This window comes from Anopheles bellator, chromosome 2, assembly GCF_943735745.2.
Source record: "Anopheles bellator chromosome 2, idAnoBellAS_SP24_06.2, whole genome shotgun sequence".
Taxonomy (NCBI): Eukaryota; Metazoa; Arthropoda; class Insecta; order Diptera; family Culicidae; genus Anopheles; species Anopheles bellator.
In genome coordinates this window covers 46,219,204-46,240,173 of record NC_071286.1, presented here as the reverse complement: position 1 = coordinate 46,240,173, position 20,970 = coordinate 46,219,204, and the positions used below count along the sequence as shown (strand labels likewise).

Genomic DNA, 20,970 nt, shown 5'->3' with positions numbered 1-20,970 from the left:
TGCTCCTGGCCTCCGGCTACGAATGCCATTAATGTATGAAAAGCGGCACGGATGATAGCGGTACCGAATTTCATAATGGATTCGGAGTTACGGCAACGATTCAAAGATGGTTAATATTTTATGAAATGTTTACAACATTAAACTCTTCGTCGTTACTCCTGAAAGTTGAAAACACCCATCTGTCATCAGTCTGGAAAATTATTGGAAAACCTCAAAACAGGAGCGCGGGCAGTACATTTTATATTAACTTCATTTTTATTAGAATTTTTTCATCCAAAACAAAATAAACTAGTAAAATAATACTTTTTACCGTATAGAGTCACGACACTTCCACCTTGTTTTAGCCTATCGTTTGTTTAACGCATTGTTTATGCTTCGTTTGCCTTCGTCCACGGTCCTATCCGTGTTGTCAATGTTCCGCATTCGCCTATGTTTGCCGAACCGATGACGTTTGTTATTGGTAAATGCTTGCCTAGTGCATCCCGGCACCGGTTGCGATCCGTTATTCGCAGGTTCGTGGATGGGTGTTGCTGCTGTAAAAGCTCCACCAAACCAACTCCGAATCTGATTTCGCTCATCTGTCAGCCCTACTTTTGCGTGCCCTGGGGGCGGGCCTATTTTCAAATTCGTAGTTCCATTCCAATTACACCAGATTTAGATTATTAACGTTTGTGTGTTACTTTGCTGCCTGCTTGTATTGAAGTTATTGTTTTTTTAAGAAATTCATTTAGTTCGCTCCGTATGACTTTGTATCGTTCGGTTTGGCGTGGTTGCTTCTGTTCGTCGTTTATTATTTAAAACTTTTCTTTATTGTATACAAGTTTCACGAGGAAGGTAACTGCCATTCGAGATATCCGTTGTGTAGAAGAATATATGTAGTGAATTACGTTTCCAATGTTTAGTGTTCTGTGTTCAGTTTGCGTGCGCACGCGCGCGCCCCGCGTATGTGCGTATCAGCAGGGCAGCTGCCCTTTGCAGGCGTATGATTGCGCTACATCGCAGAGTACCTGCTGCTATAATTTTGTGAAACTGCAGGAAAAGAAACTAGGGGTAATATTTTTGATTTCCTAAATATGCTCATTTTCGTCAAGTATTTTCGTAAATATATTTTGTATTGTTGGATAAATGTGTGTGCTTCTTTTTCTGTCTCTGTTGGATTGCTTTATGCTGGATTTTGTTTTCCGTTCTGTCGTGTTTGCATGTTTTGTAACTCTCATTGTGTCGTTAGCGTTGTGGCGTGTTCAGTGTGCAGTTTTTAATTCTTGTTCGGTAGTATTGTATAAGTAGCGCAATGGTGACCTCTGCGAGTTCGGTCGAGTAATTTGTGGGTACCTGTTCGTGGGCAGCTTTGCTTGTGTTTCGCTCTGACTCGACTCGCCAAAGGATTATTATTAGTAGGTGTGCCAAAACGTGCAATGAATTTGATTTTAGTTCAACCTTACTCGAGTCCGGGTTTAGCACCGGTAAAGTATGAAGCCGTTCGGTGTTCTATAAAGTGTTGTTTGTGGAATTTCGGTATTGCTTCCGTACTTCTAGTTCCGGTAATTAACCCACAGTATTGTAATTTAGAACCCAGCACAATACTATCTTCGCGGCATTCGTAAACACACAGAAAAGAGAAGCTCTTCGGTTTCATGTAGTAGATCAGCTACTACGGTTCAACATCCCATTACTAATGATGGTTTCGGAGGTTGAAATTTAAAATAGTTTCATAAACGATCATTTTTCGGTAATTGTTCAAAGTTCACTGTTTGCATAAAATCCATTATTTGCCACTATTTGTTTCGGTAAACGAAGTAGGGTTTGCCCTGTCCATGAACGGCGCCGAAGGGGGCCTTGATTGGATTGATTGATTTCACTGCGAATATGATAGATTTGTAAAGAAGTTCATAAAGTTTGCTTCAAACTTACAGACGTCATTTGTTTTGTGTTCTCCTCATGGCGTAGTATGTTTATTGGATTTCATTCCACTGGTGTAAGTGTAAAAAATGCATATTTTATGTGTACGAAAACAAAGACAAGAAATCAACATATCAATTTTAATGCAGCGACATACACCGTTCGGTGAAATGGTGAAAAGGTTTAAGGCCAAATAATTGGCACATGAAAATTAATGTGAACGTAGAGTGATAGTGAAACTAAATGGTTGCAATGGAACTAGATGGCGGACGTTAGGTGGACGATGACTCAGTGACAAAAGGAAACATTTTCATGCTTCGCAGCTCTCACTGCTTTGGGCGATACTTTGTTCGCTGAAGATCCTATTGGAAGATTTTCAGCACGCGACGATATTCCAATGGATTAACTATACCCTAATGAATTTTAACAAACCATCTCATCATCCCTTGAAACAATCCGTTTCGTTGATTATACAAACGGTGACTTGCTGGAGGTCGATTTCATGTTGTGCCTCACGTACGATAAACGATTCTTTTTAGCGGAAACAGACTAACTTCAACACGAGTGCTTGCCACCGGCCGTCCGGGTTAAACACGTCGTGCCTATTCCCCCTTTTTAAACTACCTCTCCCAACGTGAAACAACCCATTAACTGCTTCTCCTAAAATCTCTACCACGCTAGCCGCTTGGCCTAGCCAATGGCCCATTTTAATCTGTCCTTTCCCCGAATATTTCTCAAATCGCTATGAAACAAAATACATGGAAAACACATGTTTTAATGTTATTTTTTCTACATTCAATTTCAACGTAATATTATTCACCTATTCACCCACCTTCTCTCTGCGGCGTCGCTTTGTCTCGGTCTACTTTCGTTTTGTTTTCTTCTTCTTCTTCTTCTTGTGGTTACTCCTGGAATTGCGATACTCTTGATTTAAAGTCATTCGGTCAGTTAATATTAGCGTTATTATAGTTATTATTATGAATTATGTTAACATTTGTTTTTCCTTTCATTCATTTTCAGTTTATTTTGGTTAAGATTAATGCTAACTAATATTTCCTTCACTGTTATGCTCATATTCCAATAACCAGTTTTGTTTTTTGGTTAGTTTGTTGTTTTCCGGTTTGCGCGCTTTTGGGCTTTTTGTGTTTACTCTTTGTTGCATTAGTTCTTTTAAAAAGAGTTTTAGTTATCTTTGTGTGTTTTTAAATTATTATCTTCTATAATTTATTTCGTTTCCGTAGTGTATGCTTTGTGTGTACGTTTCCATTTTCTATCACTTCGTTTTAATGTTTTTTTCATGTTTTGTATTTTTTTCCATCTTCGCGACCACGCTGGGTGATTTCTGTGTTGATTGCTTTTACTGATTTTTTTTATCGCAATCGATTGTTTGAATTTTGTTAATTTGGGTAATTAATTCGCTCTCTGCTAGTGCAACGGGGCGGGATGTTAGGTATCTGGGGGTGCTAGGTTTGCTTCCATTCTGTGAACCGATTCTCCGGCGAACATCGGGAAGTGTTTCCTTCGACTTTCCTCCGTTTTCATACGTTCGACGATGTGCATCGACGTAAGTGCGCAATCTGGTAATGACTGTTGCACGAGGAGCTCATATACCTGCAGCGTGAGGTGATTGATCAAACAACTACGGCCGAAATATGAACGTTACGTTAAGTATGAAATCGGATTAGTTCAACACAAGACCGAAAATGGCTACCGCTATGGAGTTTGTTGGTTTTCTACTTGTTGCCTTTTTTGTGTTTTTCTTAACTTGGCTTCAGTGGAAGAATTGGTATCAAAAAAACAAGTACTCCCAACGCTTACACTTTCACAGGTCACGGCAAGGTGCATGTCATTCAAACAACATAGTGTAAGCAATGTTTGATGATTGGTTTGTAGGTTAGTTTGATTTTGTTGTTGGTTGTGAGGTTGGTATTCGTCATTCGATTTCGTTTCAACGACGCGGTTTCAACGTCGTTTCGCGTGGGATAGACCTTCAACCTCACAATGGGGTGCTGATGATGACAAACTTTTGCACCCTCGACTTCTTCAATCGCTCCTGGTCTGGTCGGTCAGCGGTTAGGCGGTGACCGACTCACTTAAGGTCTAGCTCACAATCGCAATCACAATCGCACTCATCCTCCAAACAGGCGGGACATTCTAGCTCACTATCTTGTCAGTACAGCCAGGACACGGGGACCCACTGGGCGGTCGAATGCACCTTATCTATAGCGTTCTCCAACGTTGCTATCGTCTCACCGATGTCATTGTTGACGATGGTCAGGTCGAAGAAATGGCCGTATGCCTGGCGCAGCATATCGGATTCTTTGGCGAGACGCTCAAGACTACCATCGTACTGTAGAATCGAACAAAATTGAACGAAAGCGATTGAAACGGTTTGTTTGTATCTAGCATTGAAGGTTCAAATCACGCAAAAGAAACTGCTGCGCTCGGAAAACGGAACTTTTTCAGAACGTTTTCAGAATAAAAAGGGGGTTCAAGAACTTTCTACGAATGTTCGTTGATTCTCTGCCTGCAGTACGCTTGTAGCGGGTGTCTATGCAGCATAAGAATAGTTTCCTTTTTTTGCGTTGTTTTAATACCCAATGAATTCCATAAATACATAGGTACCTTAAAAGCTGTGCTTATGTTTGGAGTCATTTAATGCAGCTCTCTAGGAAAAATGCATGCATATAGAACAATTCGTTGCCGACCACTACTTACGTCTGCGATGTTTTGCAGCAATGGAGCTGCGATGAACACAACGTACGGCGTAAATTCGGCTGTTCGAAGTATTTTTAAGGCCTGTGGTTCCACGTCCAATATTGCCATTTTGCCGTCGGCATGAATGCGTCGTATCGTTTCCAGCTTGGTACCGTACATTGCATCCTCGTGCGTGCCGTACTCGAGGTACTCGTTGGCCGAAATGTCCGCCATCATCTCATCGTGTGATATGAAATAGTAGCTTCGCCCATTCTCCTCGTCCGGCCGTGGTTGTCTGGTGGTATCTGCAGATTGCAGACAAAATTAAAGGACGGCTCACGTTAGTGCTAGAGACACTGCAGACATTTGATAGCTTCGGTGGGATGCTCGAAGCGACGGGCTCATAACGCAGCATGGGCTCTGGGATAGACTTACGTGGTATTGGATAAGCGTATTTATCCGGATATTTTGCGATGAGCGTATTTTTGATATGACGCCTGCCAACGCCGTGCGCTCCCAGCAATACAAGCGTTCGTCTTTGGAACGCCGGATCTCCGACTGAAGCCAGCAATGGAGGGGAGGACAGTATGACATGTACATAATTAGCTTGCTACGAGCCGACTTCCTGGGTATTAATTGATTACCGAAAGCCGGTACATGCTGAAGTGTACTTACTTGGCACTTTAACCACTTCCTCGTACGTCACCAGATCCAGCTGATCGAAGACGGCATTGTGTTTCGCCAAATACTTGTCCCGACACTGCTTCTTTTTACGGCTAAATATTGAGCAATTAACTACTTTTTGTGGTATTGTGTATTTTACCATCGTTCGTCATCGTTTTGCCCGCAAAGGAATAGGAATAGGGAATTAGGAGCCACAACGAAAGTGAGTAGAAGAGAAAAAACAAGTCATTTGATTAAAACCTTCGTTACTCCAACTTTTGATGTTTGGTAGAAAAGCCAAAACATCACACAACTATGTGACTCTGGAGATCATGGTGCCGATACTTGGAACATTTGGGGGAGTGTGTGTAATACTGAGCAAAAGGCTGACGGAAATTGTTAAGTGCGCATAAAACAGTGAACAAAGTTATTGTGAACAAGTGTATAGAACATTGCGTAGTGGCGCAATCTGAGCGTTGCGACTGCTATGTAAAAGCAAAACATAAAAACACATGCAAATAATCGAAACGTGGTAAAAAAAAAACCATGGCTTAACCCATGGCGCGAAACAATTTACAGACGTAGAATTGAAATGCTCTTCTGTGACAGTTGCTCTCGAATGGAATGGCACACAACAATAGTAAAATAACCCGGGCCCGGGGGGGACACCATTTCCTCGTTGAAAGGTTCCGTTAAGCCGTGGGAAATCTTTAGTGAAGCTTGAAGATCGTGATTGGAAAGCCCAGCAGGATACGGTACCAAATCTTTAGAGTAGTTTTTGTTCCGAGGGTAAACGTTGCAGACTGGCGCCCCCGACGAAAACTGTCCCCACACCGTGACCGAACGTTCAATCAAGTACGGTCGAACGTGTCAAGGGATGAATGCAAAACTAGGAGCGCTCCAAGAGGCAGCTTTTCGCCTCCTGTTTCACCAAACTACTACGAGCTTTATCCATTTATCCTAGCCAAGGAACACAGGCGAGCCTATTGTCACGTTCGGTACGGTTGCTGACAAAAGTGGATGCACTTAAGAATGCCTTAGCGTTGAATAATGATCATTAAACACACGTAATGCTGTGGGCCAAGCGAATCGCTGAAAATGAGCGTCGACTGCGAACGAAACGAGGTCAGCTGTACAATGGTGAAATGAATTGGTTTGCGAAAAGGGGACCGAAAAGAAGAATGGGAATGTTTTATTATTTTGTATCAAAGCTCGTTAATCATTGCGACAAAACGATTAATATTGCACATAAGCAACTTTTACGAGAACTCCGAATGAGAGAATGATCATTTGGATTGAACAAACGTGAATCTTTTGACAAACACCGAATATTACGTGGAGACCAAAAATGAAATGATTGTGTGTTTCGTTGTTTGTCGTGATGATGGTTGACGAAAGTAAAGGAAAGAAGTCACGAAAAGGAATTTACGATACGGATAAAAATGAAGTAAAAAAGCCAAAACCCACAACTGCTCAAATGGCGAACTTTCGAACGAACTTCTCAAACTACCACAAACACAAATATAATTAAGCAACAGACATTACAGCGGCATCCGAAGGATGTTGAAAAGAAAGCTAATTGCACCAGGGCGAATGTTGGACAAAGCGTGCTTACGGATTGGTGTGTTGTAATGTTTATGAGCGTGTGGCGTGTAGCATGGACGTGTAATGATCAGTTCGTGTGAACGAGATTACAGCATTAGCGAATTTTATGATGTACCGTAAAAAAACACACATAAAACAAGAGGTAGAGGGTGAGTTTTTAAAAGTCAAAAATACTGAACAAGGAATGATAAACAGCACACGTCGAATGCCACTGAGCATTCAGTGACGGACGCAGAATGCGGTGGGAAATGGTTTGCTGGCATCGCAATCATTACTGCAATTGTGTTCCTGTACCTGTAGGTCCTTCACATCCTTCTGCCTGAGCTGAACAACCGGGCCCTGCTTCTCCTGCGGCGGGCGGGCGATTGGGTGAAAGTGCGTTTTGAGAATAATTTAAATCACGAGTTATCGAGTGGAACTTTTGGTTTGCTGATTGTTACATAAATCCAACAGTATTCGGGTATGGTATCGAAATGGGGTTACATAGTTCAAATACTAGTAGAGTAGAGAGCGAAAAAATCTTTGGAAAAAAGTATCAGTTACGGCTATACAATGGGGTTGGATCAGGAGTACACTAGAGAAAGGGATAATTGTTTCAATGGAGGACGCTCAAACATATACAGAGCGGGAAGCGATTGTTTATACACTATATAACAGTAAATCGATAGAGAGAAGAGCACGAAAAGAGCCGTAAAACGGGGATTGTGAAGAGCGCCGGACACGGATATACTGAGGCTCAGTGGAAGTAAATGGGTAAAAGAATTAAAATTCAGTGAATGTTGAATGAACAAGATCGTGATGCTCAGACAGCGGCAATGGTTATGGCGAATGGATGAGAAGAGTAGAGCAAACAATAACATTCACACATTGAACAACATTGAGCGGTCGAAACGAGAGCTCGATTAAAACTCGGAACGGAAGAAGTTCGAGCACGAACGAAATCATTCATTCACACATCGATATGATTAAAACAAACTGGAAGCACACAAATTGACAGAAAGACATAGAAAGAAAGAAAAATAGGTAAATAAAGGTATTCAGGTTTTAATCACATAGAGTTGAAAAGAATCGTGAATCGATCGGTTATTTTGTCTTTTGCAAGTGTGTTTGTGAAGAGGATTGGAGTCGTGAAACTAGAACGCTGTGTTGGTGAACATGTCTTGGATAGAACTTTGAGAACAATTTTGTACAACATATACAACTGGATCCATAATTTGCTTACATAAAAAGATGAGACAATTAGACATTTAAAAATTCCTCTTTCAAGTCTTGTAGGCGGACATCAAAGTATTATTATTATTTTGATTTTGGACATATTAAAATTACGGAAGAGTCACAATTTGGGATTCAATATTTCAGCATTAACTGGCACGCTAAGGCGTGTGATGACAAACTGATTTTGTGGAACAAAAACTCTCCAAGGAAGATAGGAATAAAAGTCGATCAGGCCCCATGGCCTCTGAGAGCCACATGGCCTTCGGTATCGTCCATCAGGCACCATTCGGTACTCGGCTTGTAAACATTTATCCATCAATCTTAGAAGCGGTACGGATGCACCGGGGTACTATGAATATTCATAAGAAAAGCACTACGGTTATCGTTTGCTTGCAGCCATTTTTGCCAATGGTCCTCTGCCAGCGGATGTGCCCGCAGATTAATACGTTTCTAGAACGAATGACAACACATTGCCGATTGTTTAGCGTAGTGCTTATGACAGTGACGACAGACAGATTTTACCCGTTAGAGGGCGCGACAGTCGGAAACCTTTTCCGGGGAACGCAAGCCGAACCTGTCGATGATATCGAACCAACACGAGGCACCGGCGGCGGGCGAGTCTTGTGTTGTCAAAAACCCTCGCACCACTTCCTGCACGGGGCCACGGATTATTTCTCCGTTCGCATTCATTCATGGCTGCCAAGAGGAAAATCATACTTTCCTCAGGGCATTTGCCCGATTCGAGCGAAAGGCGATGTATTCGCGGGTGAGCGAGCATTGTCGTTCGACGTTGTGTAAGCAAATTATAGTTCCCACGCGGAAGACCATTATGTTGCGAGTGGCGGAACGGATCGCGAAGTAGCTGGTAAGGCGTGTGCGGCGAGATATTTTCGAGCCGTGTCGTTCGGATCGATTCCGTCCGCCGTCTACGGTCGGTTGCCGGCTGAGGGACTTACCTTGTTCTTTGTGGGATTTGTCCGCCGACTGGCAAGCGATGCGCCACTCTTGAAGCTCTGGTGAAGGTATCAAACCGGCTGAACCTCCAGCAGCGTCGTGCCTGGCCTGCCACCAATGATGATCGTCTTTGCTAATAATCTGCAAAGTATGGATGTCAGGATCGGGTTGAGACTTTTCCCACTATGACGTGTCGAACGGAGTCAGGGCGAGTCACGGCTGTTGTACTAACCTGAAGTATGTCAGAGACACGGAAAGCTATTCCTGCTTGTGCGCACGGTATCAACTCGTCGTCCAGCGGGTCATAGTCGAACTGAGCTCGTACGAAAATCTGATCCACCAGAATTGGATAAAGAGATGGAAAATTGAATTGTAATGAGCGATTTCTGAATAACTGGCGAAGAATGAGCTACAGTGATTCATTTAACATGTTCAGTTACTATACGTTCGGTGTAAAACAAAAATAAAACAACTCAGCCTAAAAGGCTGAGTGTCGTGAGATTTATGAGCTTGAATGAAATAATGAACATAATATGTTGATGAATAAATTATATTCCACTTTTTCTCACCCCTCTAAATACAATACGGTATGATCCATGGGCATGCGTATACTATGCTTCAGAAAAAATATATGAAAAGAACCAAATAACGTCGATTTGATGACTTCAACACACTGATGCTGATACTGATACTGATAAATAAAATTAAACACCTATACCATGCGGACACAGATTTCGAACATAAAGACACACACAGTACGAATAAGAGCAATGGTCCACCCAATGTTGAAATCTACTCGATACTAGAGAACCGTTCGATAAAAATGGCACCCTCAACCATACGATAACAAAAATGATAGCAAAACAATGCAGAATCCAAAAGGACTAGGCTAGTGATATACGGTGACGTTTTCCGAAAACTCTTATCAACAAAAATACTTACTAGAACCGGCGCTGGTCTTATCCTGAATAGCTGTTCGTGCGCGCGTTCGGTTCGTTAGCGTTTTGCAATAAAGGGCGAAAATACAATATTCAAAAATCAAATTTAAGCTCACCATGGACAGGGATTGGAATTTATCTATTCGGACTGGAATACCCTCATGTGGCAAGGCCTTAACAGAAGCCGTCAACAACTTAGATAAGTTTCGGGATTGGGACGGTTAGGATTGTAGTACATATGCATAACACATGTGGGGATTCTTTAACGACACCTGAAGCGGTCAAAATGCTTCCAAAGGGCAGCTTATTATCGTTCCTCAGCAGCATATAAACATTCGAACGTAGGACCGTAGGGATGTAGAGAACACTTACCTCAACCGGCGGTGGGGCACTTCTATATGAAGGAACTATTTTAAAAGTAACAGAACCACGCGCGTCCCGCAGCAATCGTTGTAATTGACTAACTGTTTGGTGCTGCACTGGCTGGCCGTTGATTTCCCGGATCTCGTCGCCGACGTGCAGCGTTGCCTGCCGGTGAATCATGCCACCGTGCATGATCCGGGCCACGATGCACCGGCCGTCTTCCGTCATTTTCAGCGTAATACCCTGTACGGAGAAAAAGCGATCATGGTGCGTGAGCTATTTGCCACCAACTAACGAGAAACCTATCGGTGCGTACCATCGGTTCATCGGTGTTCTTCTGGAACTGCACCAACCGAACGCGTGTGACGTGCTGTAGCTCTCCGGCATCACCGTTGTCAATTTCATCGTTTCCTCCATTCAGGTAGGGTGCGATTGGTGGTGGTGTTACTCGCAGCGCTTCTTCGCCGTATACTTCCCTAGCTACCACGTCATGCGTGTGTAATAGAGCCTGCGAACGGAACAGGAAGCCAATGGGGAAAACGGCGGCATTAGAGGCGGACATTCGAAGAAACTTTGAACACGATGTTGGCTGGGTGAACCAAATTTGCAGACCCGCAACAAAAATGACAGATTGGTTACTACCACCAATCTTAACAGGATCAATTTGTATTAATTTGTATTTGTATTTGTATTAATTGTAAAGAATCGCGGAAAAGGATCATATTCCCTAAAAATTAAGTTTGAGAACCAGAGAGTAACGTTTTACTGAATATCAAACAAATAGCTAATTACTTAATAATTTCAAAATAAATAGTAATAAAGAACGGTGTAATGTGGTAATGTATTTTTTTTTCAGATAAGATTAATAAAGTGAAGAGGCTGATTAGAAAAAAGAGGAAACAACAGATTCACATTTGATCCTTCCTTAAACAGAGATGGTTACAGCAGATAATGGAAGTAAAGAATTATATATAAATAAAAATAGCTCCATGTGAAGAAAGAATTTCCAACGATTGCAATCTACTCGGCAGTGCCATGCCTTGGCGTGAAGATAAAATAGCAAAATAAAATAGGCGGCATACCCTAACCGATTTGAGATTGCGCCTCTGGCGATGAAAATGTTCTTTCACCTGAAATAACATCAATTCAAAGGCACGGGATAACAAATAACCAAATCGAGGCTTCCCACCGGGCGGTGTTCGGGCAAAATTGGGCTTCAGAGTGTCAAAGGAGCAATCTTCTTTGTCAACCGAAAAGAGCCCAAAGCATTAGCGAACCACCCAAATTGATGATAGGAAAAGCATGAGAAATGTGGCAAAAAATTGGTGGTAGCGGGAACCCAAGCCATTGTGAGGGACAGTACGGCACAAGAAGCACCGCTTGGCTGGCTAATTTCTGATTTCGACTACCATTTCGATTCGCTCGTGGTTGGTAACCAACAGATTACGTACGCGTCGACCACATTCAGCCAAGTTCGAAATCAATTATACGCCCTTAAGCAATGAGGTCAGATTTTTCGTCTGATTGAATATAATGAACTATGTCGTACACGACGGAAGTTGCACGAAGAATCTGCAGGATCCAGGCATATCCGGACGAGCATAAAAACGGAGAATGCTCCAGTTTTCAACAATGGAACGGGAGCTAATTTTGTAAGAAGCAAGGCAAGAATCATCTGCTGCCAAAGTTCGGTACAATTTTTTTTTAAATTATTCAGAAATGTTCAATATTCAACTAGTTTGTTCGGTGATCGTACAATTTATTTTACAAAATTTCTTGTGCCAGTTTTCTAAAGTTCCTAGTGTATAATGATGCGCGTTTCCAAACAGCTGTCACTTGCACTAAATGTTACTTTGTCGAGTGAATACGCCATACATACGTTATTTATTCTTCTCTTTGCGCTCTAACATCATGAACAGACTCGTATTAAGATGCAACTACTCTTCGAATTCACCATTGTACACAGTATTATTCTTGCGTCTCACGTTCTCAGCTTTGAGCGCATTTACCGATTTCCTGCGAAAATCTATTGCTTCTGGTCGATGTGGTTGAAGGGCTTCTACCATCAGGACAACGTTAACGGAAGGTGTCCCGTCAGTCGCAATCGAAGCACAGCGTTCTAGTGAAACAACTATCCCAGCTATACGTACATATGAAAACCACGAAATTGTAGCAAACATTTACCAACATGTTCGGGCAAAGTTGAGTTCCAATGGTTCGACGACGTAACCCGTCATTAGAACGTTAATGGTAGTCAAATAGTGCACCGTTACAAGGACCGACCACAGACGTTCCGAAACCGATGAAACTATGCGTATTGTAATGATTTATCGCTTCATAGTTATACCACCACGGAGCTGCAAGTGCCTCCATTAAACTGTCGCTTGGATTTTGTCGCACACTCATAAATTTCTGCAGCACATGCCCAAATCGTACAAACAAACTGAAATACTTCTTCCCCAGCTGTTCCAATGCTTACCAAAAACATTTCGACATTTTTTGCGCTTTGCGGTGTCGGTTATGTTTTATTCGGGTTGGCAAGCGAAATTTTATTCGAAGCCGCGCGCACGCGAGGGTGTAAATAATGATCGTCAGCCACCTCAAAAAAGGATGTTTGATTGAAAAAGTTTTTTTAGCCACCACGACATATTGCAACAACTGGTCGATGGTGTACCGCGGTTGTCGTAAGTTCGTTCATGTTTCTTCCGTTGTTCATTTTCGCACCCAAAGTTCGGTGGGAAAAGGTTCAATGAATAAATTTGGGCGTAAAAAACTACGATAAGTTTTGTATTGGTCATATGCCTAACAAGGCGCCTCCATCGCATGCCACCGAGCGCCTCCATCCGCACGGTGGTGCTGTAGCATACTTTTGTTTGATAAAAGTGTTTGTAGATAAAGCTACGTTTCAAATATAGAAAAAAACATGTAGATATCTAAGTCCAAAATATATTTTGGAAGACAAAACATTCGAGTGGTGCGTATAAAAACAACTTTTTCATAAATCTATTCATGCATCGGATGCCCTGGTGAATATTTCAATGAAATTCTGTTACAACTGGCTCTACTCACAAATACGCTAGAGTCCGTTCCTTGACGGAGAAAAAGCTAGTTCAATTTGGAAAAAATGACACAGTGGCAGAAACTGGGTCTATTCGATTCAATTTCGTGTAGGTTTTAGTCGTAAAACACAAAAAGAAAAAAAATGCCCACCAAAACTGCTTTCGGGTAATGGATTGAATATCCCTTTTAGCAAAATGTACAATCCGTTTCTGCAGAGCTCTTTAAAGTAGCAGAATATACTAGGAATTTGTGCTCGGAAAAAAGGAGAAGCGCACCAGCCCATATTAACACACCACAGGCAATCCACCGTACCGAGCGCGCTCATGTAGAATTTTCCACCAAACCGGGGCCACACTTGCAAAATGCAGTGCTGCGAAAGAGTTATAGGACTCATTATCAGGATGAAATATAATGCGGCGCGTCCGATGGGTTGCAAAACCCATTTGCAGGGACACGCTCCGGAGTTGGAGTTTAAATGCGAAAATGCCATTTTGCGAGTTTTGTTTTTGTTTTCGTACTTAGTAGTTCACAGAATGATGATAATTATCTCTAAAACTCTAGTAAACTCAAACAAGAGGTGAGTGCTTTTTTGAGCCAAAATGTTGTTACATGTGCAAAATGAACTTGTCCATTAAGGCTTAGTGCCTAGCATCCGAACATGTACGGGTGCTAGGGGATAATTTCAAAAATCCCCCAGTCAAAGCATAACATAATAAGACCCGTGGAATTTGTTCCTGAAAACATCAGAGTAGCTGAAGGAGTAAACATCAAACTCTCTAATCCAGGGCGAGTGGACTGCTCGTCAGCCATTTTGTTGTCAAAATATGTGTACTCTTGTGCAGGAATATTGCAGAATGGATATAAATTTTTATATACTTCTTTCGCTTTCAGCGAAAGGAACCACGGAGACTTGCACCTGTTTACTTGTTAATTATGAACGAGGGATGGTTAACATATTCTCCGGATTCCTCTGCTACTGGCTATCGTTTAGTAAGATAAATAGGAAAAAATACAAAATAAATAACTAGACCGCAGAAAATATGTAATCTTTCAGATTACTGGAGCGGGCAACGAGATAAGCAAAGGCCACCAACGCAACGAACACGACTATGGGACGTGGTCCGACGCCAAGGGTCGAGTAGACAGCGTCGGTAAGAAACGTTAACATATTTCTTCAACCACCTATTGACCGACGGTGCTTGTTTGTAGCAGCAACACGCTAAGCGCGGTGCACATAAACCCTGCTTGGGGCGGAAGATAATGAGTAAAATTAATCACGAAGACTGCTAACGAGTACCTGAACATGAGTTTGGCGAAACTCCTTTTGGCGTCGCTGAGACGTAACACGCCAACAGCCCATGGGGTATTCGTGTCACTAATCCAGTCCGCTAGAAAGTTCACAGCCGAACAAGTATTACGAAGGCACTAGTTAGCGAAACGATGTAACCAGCAAAGGGAATTCCGATTTGCCCATCTGCAATTTGTGAGCCATTCCGTTCAGTGAGCCGGCACGAATACAAATCAATGTCTTAGTTGTGTCAAGAAATGGTGCATTAATTAACAAATCAATACTTTTTCACTGACAAATGGGTTTCCACTGAGATATCGCTTTATACCCACTGAGTACGGCGACAGAATAACATTAACGCAAACGAATTGTGATGAAAGTCTGAAAGTGTGGAAACCAAAATGTGCCAAACCTAGTTTTGAAAGGTTGAAATGTTTAATAACGTTCTTACGTTGGCCAAAGGTCCTTCTCGTTTATCTAGCTGAAAGAGCAGTTGCTGTAAACATGCATACTGTAAGAAATGAAAAACCTGAATGGTTGCAGCTTGTACAACCACAGTGGCTACACTATTTTATTCATTGCTGCGATTAAGCCATCCGGAAGACGTAAAGCCACGAGAGAAATACGAGATTCGGAAATAGTATGATTCAAAGAGCGGCAGCTTGACTCGACGCCACAAGTTGACCAGCAACGCTACATGGCAAGTAGGTGCTGGATGTTTTTCTCCAAATGCAAATAACTTCATATTGCTTGCCATAGATCAAAGAGTATCGCCATAGAAAAAGCTTGGATAAATTCACGTTTGGTCTTTAATTTTTGATGATGTTCAGTCCAATGGTCTTAGCAAGAGTGGAATGTTGAATAGCGATTTAGCTCGCGTCGGTAAAAATCTCAGTCACTCATAATACAGACATAAATATTCAAAGTGCATGTGTTTGTTTACTGACGATATCTGTGACCTCAAAGCACAAGATGCTTCTAATTCATTGCACGTTGCATTAAAGAAAATTTGCAAGAAAACGCATCGACACCAGAACTCGGTTTTTGATTTTATGGTGATTTTAACTCTCTAAAATAAAGTTGAAAAATAGTCATTGAATATTTGCAAGACGTCATAGCGATTACTTGTCAACTAGCATGTATAATTACCCAAATGTATAACATTATTCGTATTGGACGTATTTGATCGAATTACAAATGCCTCAAACTCATCTAGGCTATAATAACACTGGCAGAAGTTCACCGTATTGATTTTAAATGATTGATTTTACGTTGAACGATAATCGATTGATTTGCGATTACATGCAATCCATGCTTTAAATTGCCGTTTAACAGAGGCGAATAGCACCATGGCCATCATCAGCTTATCAATGGCTACAGATTTCTATTTACAGTTTTCAGGCTGCAATTCATACAAGAAAAAAACAGGAGAAAAAACCAGAAAATATTATAGTGAATGTAGGTTTTACACTGCAAATATTTTGCTATCAAATCACAACAGCGACCGCATTCACACGCATGGTGAAATTCGGTGTATATTACAACCAACACTAAACTTTGAATAGATTTCAGGTCATAGAATAAAAGAAAACTCTATTCCTTCTTCATTGCAAATAATTTTACAATCGTTTGGGTTTTACGGCTGCCGAACCGTTGCATTATTATTACCATATTCCGAACCGTCGGGCACAGCTTTCATAGCGTATGCGAATACCGCAGGACATTCACTCGCCGAAGGTTTCATATAAACAGCTTAAAGCATTAGCGTTCAGCCTAAAGGATGATATGAAAATTATAAAACATAAAATACTTTGTACCGAATTCTGCAAGAAACAAAGCGAAATAAATTTATTTATGCAGGTCGATCGTTTATTTAAGCTAATGAAATGTATTCCACTGTTTTGCCACCCTCCGTGTTCGCACAGCTGGAGACATAATTTTGCTCGCACGTTCTTCCTTTGCGAATAGCTCAATGGTGAATGTATGCAAAGCTTGTGGTTATTTCTGGTCGGGTTCCGGTTCATGGCAGAAAAAAACAGCAAACCGATTCCTGGCTGGCGACGAAGTTCATCATCACCTTCCGGCAAGCTGGTGATCCTTAACACCATTGAGGGCTGAAAAAGTTGCCCATGCGTCATGCTTCCATGGTCCCCCTTTGCTCATAAACATGGATTAGGCCGTTGTAAATGTCGAAACTTTTGTCGGCTCTAATCGATGGAAAGTTTTCTCACATGTCATTTATCAGCAAACGGTTCTCTGAGTAAAACGTCCTTGGAGGAATGAATTGGCCATAAAACATTAAAATTTTACGATTTTGAGAAATAAATTGCCTTGTTGAAATCGTTTCTAACTAGCCATAGCATAAATATATTATGATTATTGTCACATGTTTTCGCAAGGATTCGATGCTTAGATAAATCCCCTAGCACTTACTCGTTTTTTGTCACGTTCCTCCCTCATTAACGTCACTTAGGGGAGGCTTTTGAAAGAATGCAGCAAAGTGGCTCGTTTCTGAGAAGGTGAATAGCACATATAACGAAGAAAGAACTGGTCCACGTTTGATAGTCGGAAGTTACTTCTCAAGTTTAAGTGGGAGCAGAGATGCTAGATTATAAGTTCACCTTTTCAACCCGGTCATGGTCATGCAGCATCAGCACAAGTACCGGACTTGAATGCAGCCGTTAAAGTGTGTCGTGCTAATTTTGCACTATGAATATTTATGAAAGGTGCTTTTGGTTCACAAACGAGCCCTCATATGGCAGAAGGGTACTTCATTTTTCTTTTGCTCCTCTTTAACGTCTATCACGTTAAAGTTAAACGTACGGAACCCATCACACCATAACCGAACAATTTTCACACCATCATGCGTATGTTCCACATAATCATACGGTAATGTGTGTCTGAAACAAAAACGGTTCATTCTGCTATACTGTGTGTGGGCTGTGCTAACTACAATTCTGTATTTTTTAGTGCATCCATAGTGTAACGTCAACATTTAGGGAATATTTGAGCAGCAGTACGTTTTGAAATGTGCTAATATCAAATACGTTAGAAAATAAGGAGTAGCTCAAAGAAGACAGACAAAAATGTTGAACACACTCAGAATGCTTTTGTACAACTGGTTTTCGTCCCTATCCTTGACAGATATTAAGAACATTTTTTGTGCAGATCATGAATTTGATACATTAACTCCTGTGGAGTGTTCGCTTATACAGAAAAAGTAATCGTACATTTGCGTGAGAACAGAGAGCGGTAGAGAAGCGATATGCTAGAGGTAGAAAACAAACGTGGCCTTGGCAAGAAATGTTGCTTACCAGCCGCATCATTTATAAAGCGATTTTTTATAACAGACCAGAGACAAATACCATGCCCCTTTTTGGTGGATTTCGAAATAGCGAGCGTTTCATCTCATCTCTGCCGACTGTTCACGACAGAAAGGTGTGTTTTGAAATGTGTTAGAAGTTATTCTTTTGGCCCACTCAGCGACGTGTGATGTAAAACGGTGTTCCGGTGCGCGATTACACAAAGTGTCGGCACCAGAAATGATGATTTATGAGCAATCTCAACATTTCCGGGGGTTTAGGCTCTTGCCTAAGCTACAATAAGCAATCCAATGGGCAAAATTATTTGCAATAAAAAAGTAGGTTGATTCTTGTAGCAAGGCAATTTTTGTTTTTTTGCCTGATTCCCAGATCAAGTAAATGAAGTAAGTAAGAGAGTAAATAAATGAAGTTAAATATTTTAAAACATATGGACAAAAACATCACATCGAAGTGACATGAAACGATATCATCTGAGGAACGGCCCTTGTCCCTGACGCAAATATTTCTGTAGGGAGGCTCACACACACGTAAATAGGTTTGAAAAAAAAACTTTTGAAATAATATACTGCTCTAGGGCAGACATGTTTATTTCATCCAATTACAGCAGGTAAACTTTTATGCTGCACCGAAACCTTGGCCGAAACGTGTCAGGGCGTTCGTGGAAATTTCAATTGGCAATGGAACATATGGCTCTTTACATTTGCTTAAGAAATTTTAATGTCGATAATTTAAGTGGAAATCCTTACTTTGTTAAGCTTGATCGAAAATCCAAATATCATAATTCATGAAATTTGTTTATTAGTGGTCCTCGCTCCTTCACGATGTAATCCGTACGGTAATCCACATGACTGTCTGGAATTCCTTCGGTCTTAGGCTAACTATCGTGGCTTGTTTGCACTGTTACCGTAAATTTACCAACATAACGCATCACCTGTTTTGCATCCGGCACTCATAGAACATCTAATCACCATGTGCACAGGAGAACACTATTTGCGCTCCTTCTGTAACTGGATGCGCATTTTAGCCCCACGGTGAAAATAATTAAACGATTTCGATTTTTTACGGCGCACACATAATTATTTCACTGTTCGCTCCACGGAATGCTGATTGTCGTGCTGAGAGAGGCATAGTACTAAGAATGATTCACGAGTAAATCGAAAGAAAACATGAACGATCGAACTGCCGACCACGACCCGAGCGTATGCAACCTCCACGAGCGGTATCGGTGAACTGAGCATCGGGTGATAACAAACATGTTTGCAAGCTCTGTTTACAAGAGAATTGGCACCTGGCAATACTCTCAAATCTCTGGCGGGTTCCAAGAATTGAGAGGAAAAATAGGATCTCCCATAAAACGCTCCGGGCTCCGAAAAAAGAAAATCGTTGTGGAAATGTGAGTAAATCCGAACATTTTCTGCTAGATGTCGCTTTGCGTTGAAAAGCTCTATTCGAATTATTTCAAAGGATATCAGCTAAACACGAAAGGAAAACGGGAAAGCGGGAACTACTTTACTTGAAAGCTTTGTGGCGTTATCTTATAGTTTTCGCGTATTCATAACTGTGCTAGGCGTTACGTAAGCGTTATGTAAGCGTTATGTAAGCGTTAGTTGCTCTTTCAATTCTTTTCCACATTGATATAACAGGAGCCGGCCGCTGTTATACAGCATTGTTTTGCAGAAAAGCTTCCTTGATGCGTTACCCAGTTACTGTTATACTGTGGTGGGCTGTTTCGGACACTGCAGTTCTGTAACGCACCGCAATGTAACGCATAACTTCAAAGCTTAAATAGCATAATTTCATTTCAGCTTCAATTGAAAAACGGGGTGCTCACGCAGAGGGTCTACGCTCTATGCAAGACTTCATCTAACTTTTTTCCATAAATTAGTAATCGTCTATCATTTGCATTTGTTATTCACGTTCGCTGGGTAAGGAATGTGGCAATCCTATTAGATTGTTCACGGTAAAATTCAACCAATAAAATCTTGCATATTGCGGCCTTGATCATGTTTGAAAATTGGGCTGTGCAGTCGAACTTTGCGATGTTTCATGGGGCTCGTGCCAGCAGCTGAATCTTCAATTCAGCTTTCTGGTTGTCTTCACCACGGTGCGGTTGAATAACATTACTACACTTCGCTATTCGCCACTTTACGATGGCATCAAAATGGCGGTTCTGTACGCAGCTCCAAGGGCGGCAGTTGGGTGCTTGAGCGTTACGTGTCTTCGATTCCGCACGAACCGGACGGCCCTGCAGCTGACACCTTCACCTTGACCGGTGAAGTAGTGCGCTCGAGGAGTTATTATTTTATTTACGAAGGTTATAAACACTGCACTAGGACACTGCGCTCGAGCAGAACAAGGAGACCAAAAGGAAGAAAAATATGCGGAAACTTAACAGGCTCTCCAGAGGACGCCCAGTTCTCGGGCCGTGAGCCAACGAAGTCGTAAACTTTGCGAACGGGAAACGAACGGTAGATTAAATAATTAACTTAAACGCTGGGGCCCGTGTTCGAGAGGACGCAGGACTCCAGATTCTAACTGCTTCCGCTTCCGCCGAGTAAGGTGACGGGACACTGTCGAAGACACAGTCTTACAGTTAACATTTGAATCGAACGCCAAATATTAGACTGCTCGACCGCGTCCGCGCCAGTGTCATGGTAATGGTGGCGTTCTGCGTGGCGTGAAAACGGTCGTTGGAATCGTTTATTGACAATAAAACGATAATGCCCGAGAAAACGACAAATCCGCCCGCTGCTCCGCACGCCCGGATGCGCCTGAAGAAATTAAACAAAGCATAAACCGAGTTGGCATCGACCGACTTTTGGCTTGTGTTTCCGAACAATGGTGCCGCCTTTCAACCGGGTCACATCCTAACTTCCGCTGTAGTGGAGATTGTGTCTTGTGGAATAGAAAGCAGCTACTACTACCGCCGACGGGATGGCGTTCTCCACCCCGCATTCCCCGTCAT

General features: G+C 41.9%; 1 protein-coding gene across 1 annotated transcript; it reads right to left on the bottom strand.

Annotated features, from left to right (window-relative positions):
* Positions 1 to 278: 278 nt before the first annotated feature.
* On the bottom strand, positions 279 to 18,784 carry LOC131211808 (peripheral plasma membrane protein CASK). The gene is made up of 11 exons (XM_058205431.1): positions 18,747 to 18,784; positions 10,651 to 10,846; positions 10,344 to 10,577; positions 9,981 to 10,005; positions 9,266 to 9,378; positions 9,036 to 9,174; positions 7,159 to 7,212; positions 5,272 to 5,394; positions 5,032 to 5,154; positions 4,618 to 4,901; positions 279 to 4,249 (listed from the first exon to the last, which is right to left on the bottom strand). The coding sequence occupies exons 1-11, from the start codon at positions 18,782 to 18,784 to the stop codon at positions 4,070 to 4,072; spliced, it is 1,509 nt and encodes a 502-aa protein (XP_058061414.1). The 3' UTR covers positions 279 to 4,069.
* Between the last annotated feature and the right edge of the window lie 2,186 nt (positions 18,785 to 20,970).